The sequence below is a fragment of the Monodon monoceros genome, unplaced genomic scaffold, assembly GCF_005190385.1.
Source record: "Monodon monoceros isolate NGI ecotype Baffin Bay Population unplaced genomic scaffold, NGI_Narwhal_1 Super_Scaffold_2, whole genome shotgun sequence".
Classification (NCBI taxonomy): domain Eukaryota; kingdom Metazoa; phylum Chordata; class Mammalia; order Artiodactyla; family Monodontidae; genus Monodon; species Monodon monoceros.
In genome coordinates this window covers 103679703-103689681 of record NW_021703776.1, presented here as the reverse complement: position 1 = coordinate 103689681, position 9979 = coordinate 103679703, and the positions used below count along the sequence as shown (strand labels likewise).

The following is a 9979-nucleotide window of genomic DNA, read 5'->3' as shown; positions in this document are numbered from 1 at the left end:
ATCTAAGTAAAGGCCCCGGGCTGCGGAGGTGTCTGCGGGAGCCCAGACTCCACCCCGAGCGGTGCCCACCTACCCGGGGAGCTGCCAGGCGGCCAAGCAGCGCACTCCGGCCAGATGTTCAAGACAGATGAGGGACGAGTAGTTAAAACCCACATTAGATAGTTCTGTCTGGTATAAAATTGCATGAGCTGACCCGTATCTTCTAACTGGAAACGGACTCGAGTCACTTAAAATATTGCAACGTCGATAGGACTAATTAATTGGAAATAAGAAACGAAAGAATACAATTAAACGAGAAGAGAATCATTTTCTAATTTAATAGAGGGACATTTATAAAGATCACAAGCTAAAAGGCATAGAAGGATTCTATCGACATTCTGTTAAACCAGCCGCCACGCCCCGGGCGGGAGGAGGACTGGGGAGCGCGGCTGATTGGTGCCTCCAGGAGCCCCACGTTTGCGTCGGACCCGCCGGCCCTCCCCGCGAAATTCGGTCCCCTCTGCCCGCGGCTCAGACCCAACCGCTCCCGCTCCGACAGCCCCAGGCCGGGAGAAGCCTGCCTCTCCGCCCGGGAGGCCCGGGTTCGCAGACAGATTACAACAAAATTACTAATTGGAAAATGAAATTGTCAAAAAGGCATCTCCCCACCCCCGCATATACAATATCCTTAAAGATTAAGATATTTTATTAGACCCACTTCCTAACAATAATTTATTGCAATAAAACGGACACCGCAGGTCCCCCTAAATTGTCTTTTCATAATGAATAAATTTAAGCAGGCTAATTAATATATAAACTAGCCCGATTTGTCAAGTTGATTTGTATTTTAGTTAATTGTGAAAGTAATTACCACATGGTCAAATTAACAGCTTTCTGGAAATGACCAAGCCTGAGGTTTTATTTCCTTCCTGGGTGAAGAAAATTCATTTTTCCAAGCTCTTGATGTGATGAATAAAAGTCATAAATCTGGGTGATTGGTGCAGGCAGAGTCTAAATGGCTTCATATTTCATTTTAGGTTTAATAGAAATATTCATGCTCTGTTTTAATGAAATTAAATTGAGGGGGGATGGGGCTGGGAGGTGGCAGTGGCCGGGGGCTTAAAGGGACAGCGCACGTTTTTCTTCCCCCACCTGCGGGCCGGGGCGCTGAGGTCACCTCCAGTGGGCAGCCCATCTGCCACTCCTTTCTGTGGGAGCCCAAGGCCTGGAGGTCCTCCTTTGCAGTTCACCTGGGGCGCAGGTGGAGGCAGCAACTAGAGAGCCCCGACCCAGGTGCACTCCCTGGCCGCTGGTGCCCTCTCCCGTGCGCTTGCTGAGGTCACTAAGCAAGGCCAGGGTCAGCCCTGGGTGCAGGTGCAATCCCGCCCAAAGAAAGCCTTTCGGCCTGTTGCTACGCTCAGGCCCGTGCTGACCCGGCAGAATCCGGGGTCCACTCTCTTCTCCCTTCTGTCCCCTGGTAGAAGGGCTGTGTGGCAGCGACCCCTCACTCATGCCCTCTAGCCCTCTACTCTGTACCGCCTGCGACATTCCCTTCCCCTCCAAGGTGATCCTGCCGGAACCTGGACCACCAGCGCCCAGAAGAGTGAACCTAATGCACCGGGCTGCAGAGGCCTCTCCTCGGCCCTCAGAGGAAACGGAAGGGAGTCTTCAGACCCAGGAACTTTGCTACGCTCATTGGCGGTAGGGTGCTCCAAGTTTAGGGGAAGCCCGCACTGACAGCCGCTCGGGGCGCCTGGGGTGGGGTGGGGTGGGTGTGAGGTCCGTCGGGGTGTCCCTCGGCCTCAGGACAGTCCTGGATCTGCAGCCCCTTAATGGAGCTGATCTGTGACTTGTTGATTTCCCCTGAGCAAATAAGGCTTTGATGCTGTTCCAGCAAGAGTGGTTAGCTGATGAACTGACAAAAACTAATCAGCTTTATTGGGAAACAGGTTAAGGGCACGGGCGCGTCAATAATTCTCAGCCTGGCCCCTCATCCATTAACCGAGGCAGGCTGATTAGAGTAAGAAGACCCTCTCGCATTTTGCACAGAAATTGCTTTCATAAACTCACCATTATTAGCAGCCGATGCGAGCAGCTAATTTAGAGAAGACATCCCAGGCACGTCACATCTATCATCCGGGTTTATGTATCATTATCTCATTTACAGAATGTCGCAGTATAATATGTGTTTTTTGGCAACAGGCTTGGCAGCGCCTGGGCTGCGCCGCTCTTTTTAGCAGCACAGCGGAGACCTCCTCGCCTCCTTCCCCACCACCGGGCTCGGAAATGCCCCCATGAGGGCCGGAGCCGGAGGGTGCTTCCCGGGCGGGCAGCGAGAACTGAGGTCCTCCCCACACCCACGTGCGCCCCTCCCAACGCGCACCTCCAGACGCGTGCACCCCGCGCACGCCGCCCCAGCTGCGCCCGGCTCGCAGGCCCGCGGGGCCCTAGCGCGCGGCCCGACCGAAGAATTTGTTCCAGCCTCGGAGCCGCGGGGTGCGAGTTCGCCGTTGTGCCCGGCATCCCTTCCTCGGGGCTCGGGAGGCGGCGCAGGTGGCCCGGGGCGGCCGCTCCCCTGCGCCTGGGGGGCGCAGTCCCGGCCTCCCTCTCAGGCCTCGGCCGGCTGGGTCGCAGAGGCCCCGGGCCTGTGGGACAGCCCGCCGGCCCGGAAGGCCACTCTCCGCCCTCCCGGGCTCCCGGGGCGGCGGGTCTGACCTTTCCATCCCCCGGCGGCGGCGGCGACACCGCGGCCCAGATGCGCCCGGCAGACCGGAGTGGGCCACCTGTTCCTCCGGCTAATTATTTTAATGTAGGGGGCCCAGCGTCACCGGGTGCGCGCCTCTTGCAGCGACAGACGGCGGCGGGGCCGAGGACCCAATCCAGCCTTTCAATGGAATTTCCCAGATGGGCCGAGGGGAGGCCAGGCGGGTCACCAGGGGCCCTTTAACGAGTTCATTAGCCAAATTATCTTGCCCGCAGCACAGGGCCCAGGAGACTGGGGGAAGGGAGCTAGCGCGGAGCGGTTCCGCGGGCCTCTCTCCCCCCGGTCTCGGCGGAGGTGAGGGGGGGAGATGCTGAGTGCAGGGAAGGGGAGAAAAGCCCCAGCTCAGCGGGCATCGGGGAAGGGGAGGCGGACCCTCCTCTGTTGTTTAGCAGCAGACACGCCACCTCCCTGCCACTGTTAGGTTCACAGGTGGGAGCCCGGCCGGGTCAAAGGCCAAGTGGGAAAAAGTGTTATTAGATGCATCCAATGAAGAGACTATAATGTAATAAGGAACGTGACTGACCGGGCTATGGTGTGAGGCCCGACTGCAGGACTTGAAGCCAGAGCCTGGCCTCTTTGCTGTGGGTTCAGGAGCAAAGTGCCTTGATTTCTCAGAGCCTTAGTTTGCCCGTCTATAAGATGGGGGCATGGGTGTGATTTCCACAGTTACAATGACTAGGAGGGGACTACTAGGAGGGAACTCTTAGAAGGTGCATTGAAACAATACCATGAGCACTTGGACATCCCGGCAGGAGTGGGGCTCGAAAATCGGCCTCGCCATCCCCTGCCCCACCGTACTTCCAGCTCTTCTCAGGGCCTCATGTTCCTCGTGGGTGAAACAGTCCCTGTTCACATGGTGGAGCAGGGCAGGGAGTCGCCTTCTGCCCAGCTGACCACATCCCACCCAACCCCACTTAGGAAACCTGGGTGTAGGTGTGATGGGGAGAGAGGCTGCCCTGGGAAAGGCGGAGGAAGCCCAGGGATGGCGTTTCTGGCAAACCAGCCGCCTCCTGTTTGCAAATACAAACACCCCCACCCCAAATCCATCCCAAGTCTGAGATCCGTCCTGGGGCCTTGAGTGTGCACCTGCGGGCAGGGGCTGGGGCCAGGCTGAGAGAGATGAACTTGACCCAGACACCATTTGCCCATCTTGAGGCATATCCCCCAGTTCTGGGAAGTCATGTCAGGTGGAGATCCAGTCTCTCTCTCTCTCTCTCTTTGTCTCTCTCTCTCTCTGTCTCTGTCTCTCCCCCCCCCCCCCCCCCCGCAGCCTGAGCTGCTGCCACCTCAGCAACTACTAAATACACCGATTAGCAACAACTTCCTGCCATTATCCACCGTGGATTTGGACATTAGCGCGCTACTGCCCAGCCATAATTTCGAGTCAGAGCGCACTAAAAAGTTCACACACTGAAGCATTAAAACGCCCCCAAGCAACGTCTTCCGTGTATTTGTGCTTCTCCCCCGTGCTGTCATCCTCACCCCCACCCCCACCCCGCCTGCGGGTCAGCAGCCACCGTTCAGGCTGGAGTGGAGCCAGCCTGCGTAGGTCTGACCTCCTAGGGGCCAGAGCTTCTGGCTCGGACTCTGCAACCCTCTCCTCCTGCCGTGGAGGGGGTGTCGAGGGTGGGGAGGTGTGGCCAAGCACCTGGGGCCACAGGGCTGCCTGAACACCTTAGAAGGTGGGTCCTCGATGACCAGACACATTCCCCTGGGAGATGGGAAAGCCGGGCTCTCCCAAAGCAGATAAACATCGTTCTCAGTCTTAAATTATGGAGGCGCAAGACTCGCAGAGGACTGTAGGTCCCCGTTAGCGATGGTTTGGAGAGGGGTCCTGTGGGCCTCTGCATTCTGAAAAAGCTGGCTTCGCAGGTGCACGCACTACCTACCTTTTTCCGATAACAGCTGGAAGCAGAGGCCACTGTGTGAACCTGCGATTAAATTACATTTAATTTAAATCCTCCGGCAAAAATACAGTCTTCTGGGGAAGTCTCCGTTGAGGGCTGTTTTCCCCCAATGTGATGAAAGGGACTCCAGTGAACTTCCCCCCACCCCACGTTCCCGAATTCTTGGGGAGAAATTTGTTTCCCTTTGTAACCCAGGAAGTTCGAATTTGTGCCGCAGAAAGGCTGGAAACGCTCTCCTTCCCTGGGTCAGAAGGAAACCTGCAGGGGAATGGGGACCGTCTCCTCCCGGGGGCCGAACGCTGAGCGGGGCACCGCCAGGCCTGTCCCTTGCCTTTGGTGTCCCGGGAAGCTGGGAGGCTGCCCAAGGTCCGAGGGTAACGCAGATGTTTCTGTATTTGGAGGAAATTTCCAAAAATAGAAGGCCCGTAGCTTGCCGGATTGTTGGAATGTTACGAATTTAAATCCCGCAGCCTTCCCCGACCTCTTAGCAAGCCCTCGGCAATGAGCCCATGATCTGGGGCTGGGTCAGGTGGAGAGGGCCAGACCCGCGACCCCGGGACGCCCGGAGGTGGGCCCGGTTCCGGTCCAGGCCCCGGGGCGACACGAAGCCGGGTGCGCAGGGCGAGGCCGGGCAGCGGGGCCGCGGGATAAAGCGGCAGCCCGTCCTGCGGGTCCCACCTCGGGGTGGAGTGCGTCCGTGGGCTCCCACCTTTTCCAGGCCCTTTAAAAGGCCGAGAGCCCCCGGGTCAGGGAGGGAGGTCAGCAGATCAAAGGGCGGCGCTAACTACGAGGTTCCTTTGGCCCTCGGGGCTCTGCTGCTGGGGGGCGGGGGACACCTGCGCGGACCCGCCCCTCCCCCGCGCTCGCCTTCCGGTGACCCCAGCCCCCTCCCCCCGCGCCCGCGTCCCCAGGCCCGGCGCGGTCCCCGAGTGTCTCTCCCGCGGTTTCCTTCCTCGCCCTCCCGCCTCGCTACAGAGCTACTTCCCCAGCCGCAGACCCGAGGGTCCCTGCACCAGCATCTTCGCAGAGTAACTCGAGTGCCCCGGTTCGAATCCCATCGCCACCGCGAGTTTGGGTCTTGCCCTCAGGCACGTTACCTAGCATACCACGCCTGTTTCCTGAAGGAAAGCCCGAGAGGTTAAATTGAAGTTTAGCTGAGTTCATCCGGGCGTCGGGGGAAGGCATGGTTTCAGCAGGACGGGCTAAATCACCCGCACCGGCCCTGGTCTCAGTTCTGGAAACCTCAAGCTCTGGGAGGGTGGGGTGTACAAAGCGGTCACCAGGGAAAGTCCTCTTCCAGCCTGTGTTCCAGGGCCAGCGGTCCAGAGTCGCCTTCATGCTGGGTGCTCTGTTGTGCCTGCCCCACTTCATGAGAAAGGAAGCAATCTGTAAACGATGAAGAAAGATGCTGCCTCCCATCATCTGAATATGTGACTATATAGGGTTTATCCCAACTCCATATACGTAATTCCAGACATGGATGAAAACAGCTCTTTCTTTTGCAAATGTTTGTAAAAACCACCAGTTCTCCTTTCTAAGGAGTGGGAGAAAGGGTAGTGCAGGCATTGTTCAGTATCTAAAGGAAGGCCCTATGGAAAGAGAAAGGGATGCATTGGCGGGAGGGAAGGGACCGGATGGGAGCCAGCTACGTGAAAGGGGCACCAGGCCCTCAATGCTGCTTTGCTTGGGAGCTGGAGAGTTCTCCCCGGTGTCCTGGGGCTGGATGCTGTCCCTGGGCACCTGGAGACTGAGGCTGGGAGCAGCCCTCAGACCAGACCTTTGATCTCTCGCTGCGGCCCTTCCCAAGACCAAGCCCTGCTCCTGTCTGCCCAAAACCTGCTTCAAAGCCAGCTGGGCTGGATCAATACAGATGCTGGAGACAGGAAGAGCCCTGGTGTGCTCAACTTCACACACCATAAACCACACAAAGACCCCAAGCTTCCGAGACCTCTTCCCCTCTCTCTCCCTCTCTCTTCCCGTACAACTTCACAGACACCTCCAATATGTCTTCCCTAATTCTTAACATAAACAGGGTATCTGATCATTTTAAAGTCATTCAGCACTGCAGGGTCCATTTTGTCTAACCCCGACTTTTAGAGACAAAGAAAGAGAAATCCATCAAGATAAAGAAGCTGCAGCCACACTGCATTTAGAGAGGTGGCCAGGACCTGGGCCCAGGGCGGGCAGGCTGTCTACTTCGGATCCGGCACCTGGGCCCCTCGGGTGCTGTGGACTCGGGGGGGGGGGTAACCAGATGAACCTGCCTGAGCTGGGTCCCACCTGTGGACGACGTCCATTCTGTGTGTACAGGAAGCGTTATTCTCAGCTGGCCCAGGCAGAGTAGAAGCATGGGGGAGGGGGAGATTCTGAGGAGTTTGGGGGCATACTTACTGTAGAACAAAAAAATGGTAAAGTGAATTGCTCTGGGAGTTATAACAAAAATAATTTTGTTGAGGAAGATGGGGTGATTTATGAAGTCTAGACTGCACACCCCCACCACCAACCAAACTAGCCCCGGCAGTGGTTATTTCAGGTAGGAGAGAGGGGCGTCAGGCTCTCCAAGATCCACCTTGGGAAATTTACTTTGCACTCCTTCCCCTGCCCCAACCTCCTACATCATTGCCTTCAGAACCAGCAGACGGAGGAGGGGGAGGGGATGAGACACGGGAGAGGCAGCCGGCCTCCGAGCTCACCCCCATCAGAGGAGGGGGCCACGTTTGCTTGCTCTCTCTTGGAGAGGTCGAGTGGCAACAAAGACACTGTTACCCTTTCTCGAAGGGTGAAGGTCTCCTCTCCCAGAACAGGTGGCTAAGCTCAGGTATCTTTGTAAAACCCTCCTTCTGCAGAGGGAACAGACAGGATGGGGAACAGGGCTGGGGATACCGGGAACATTGAGGGCAGCAGGTGGGAACGGTGAGGCTCCTGCAGTCAGACCTGACCTCATTCCAAACTCTGAGACTTAACAGTTTGCGGGCATGAGACTCTCAACCTCTTTGAATCTGTACTCTGTGAAATAGAGATTTCATCTGGTATCATAGGGAGGATTAAGGAATATAATTCTACAAAGCGCATGGCACATAGTAGGTGTTCAAGAGATGTGAGTGTACCCCTCTCTCCACTCAGAGACAGAAGGACTGCATTCTTACCACCACAAAGACATAAGAAAGAGATATGAGAGACAAGACAAACACCATGTAAGTGCTGTTATTTCTATTTACAAGTTAATATTGGATTTTGCAAAGCTATATAACATTTATTCCATTTGCTGTCACTTCTCCACTGCTAACCTCCCAATCTTCCAAGTAGTCCTGTGAGTCTCGGAACTACACTGTTAACAATGAAAGAGAAACACTGCTTACCCACAGAATCACTGCAATCCACTCTCACCTGGGTAAAAAAAGCCTTTTGAAGGGAAATGACTTGTTCCCTGTATTTACCTTTAAACATCCCTCTTGTGGCAACCTGACCTGCTAATTTTAAAGTTTACCTGGCCCTGTTTGTTTGGTTTTTTTTCTTGGTCCTCTGCCCCTCCCACAGCCCCCTTCCTGTCCTTTATTCACCTCTCACCTGCACGGGAAGCCAGGCTTCCAGAACCCGAGCTCCTTCTCGAATTCTCACATCTGTCTGGGGAAGATAACTAGGTCTAACGGAGGTATTGACAAAGACCGGTGTTGGTGGCCTCTGGGCTCCTTGACCTGCGCGTCCATTCTTTCTGCTTCAAAAAGCCTTTGGAAGTGCTTTTACTGTAAATATTTGAAGTGTGAGTATGGGGCGGAGGTGAAGTCTGGATTCTCATCCCACTCCCTTGCTCAGACAAGGGAAGCCCTTTCCTCCAATTTTCCAGGAGCTGCAGGCAGCAGAGAGCCTGCATTTTCCAGCCTGGGGCCTGGGGCTAGCAGGATCCGTGACCGGCCTCGGCTGACTCCCGCCCGGCTGGGCTTCCCAGGGCCCAGATGGGTGCAGTCTCCTGCCTGCCCACGGGCCGGTGTCCCTCGGCAGAGGAAGAGCTCTGTAATCGAGGTCCTGCTCCATGGCGGGTGGACGACGTCTCCAAGCCGACCTGGGTCCTGCAGGCCGCTCGCACCAAACTCTCACCTTGACCGGGAGGACTGAAGGCGCGGGCTTGTGGAAGGCAAGCTCGCGCTCGGGTACACGTATGCCTCACTCGCCCACAAACAACACCTGCAACGCACAGAACTTCCCCGGAAAGGTGAGGGGGCTGGCGACAGGGACACAGACCCCTCGGGCGCAGGGCTTGGGGACCAGAACGGTCTTCGCTGAGCTGACTGCACTGAGCAGAGCGGCTCGACCTGGAAGCAGCGTGGGCTCTCCTTGCAGAAGTGGACACACTCAAGCGCCAGCGAGGAGGAGGGAGAGGACGCACGCTGCTGGCTCTAGGTGACACGAACTCAGACCCGGACAGCGTGTGTCGCGAGCTGGACTCCGGCCGGGGGGGCCCACACGGACCCCGGGGGTTGCCAGCCCCCGCCGCCCGCTCAGCGGCCGCAGGAGGGCGAGCAGGCACCCCAGGTTGCGCCTCCGAGTCTTCCAACCCTTGTCTCGGTCCCGCCCCGCCTTCGCGGTTCGGCACCCTGGGCTGTTTAGGACCCCGCGGCGCAGGGGCGGGGCGGCGGGCGACCGGGACGGTGACAGGTGCGCCACTCGGCCAATGGCGGGGCCTGAGCCCCTCCCCAAGCCCCCGCCGAGCGCGCCAATCGGCGGCCGCGCTGCGCTTCAAGTGCGCGGAGGGGCGCGGGTCCCCAGCCCGGCGCCAGCGGCCTCGGCGCGGTCGCCTGCGGGCTGCAGCGCTGAGCCGGGCTCTCGGCCTCGGCGCGCCGAGCACTCGCGTGGGAGTTTGTGCGAGAGCGAGTGAACGCGGCCCGGGGCGGGGCCCGCACGGAGGAGGCGCCCGGACCATGGTCACCCTTGGCTGAGTTTCCGGCGGCGACTTTGATTACTGGCAAATAATCATAACAATACCGAGCCCCGGGGCTGGCCGCCGCCACGGAAAGACTCCGCGGGGCCGGCACGCGGCCGCGTCACGCACCTCGCCGCGCTGATCGCCAACCCCTAACGAGCTGATGGAAAAATCCAAAAATTTCCGCATCGACGCGCTGCTGGCCGTGGACCCCCCGCGAGCGGCCTCGGCGCAGACCGCGCCGCTGGCCCTGGTCACGTCGCTCGCGGCCGCCGCAGCTGGCCCCGGGGGCGGCGGCGGCGGCGGGGCGAGCGGCGGCTGCAGCCCCGCGTCCTCGGAGCCTCCCGCGGCGCCCGCCGACAGCTTGGCGGCCAGGAGCGCGTTGGTGCGGAAAGTTTTGGATTTTTCCAT

The 9979-nt window shown here is 58.2% G+C and overlaps 1 protein-coding gene across 1 annotated transcript in view; it reads left to right on the top strand.

Annotated features, from left to right (window-relative positions):
• The first annotated feature begins 9731 nt into the window (after positions 1-9731).
• The window catches only part of MNX1 (motor neuron and pancreas homeobox 1), a 4851-nt gene continuing 4603 nt past the window's right edge, over positions 9732-9979 (top strand). The window contains exon 1 of the mRNA XM_029233090.1: positions 9732-9953. Coding sequence (XP_029088923.1) covers positions 9732-9953 — 222 coding nt within the window. The remainder of the gene's footprint in view (positions 9954-9979) is intronic.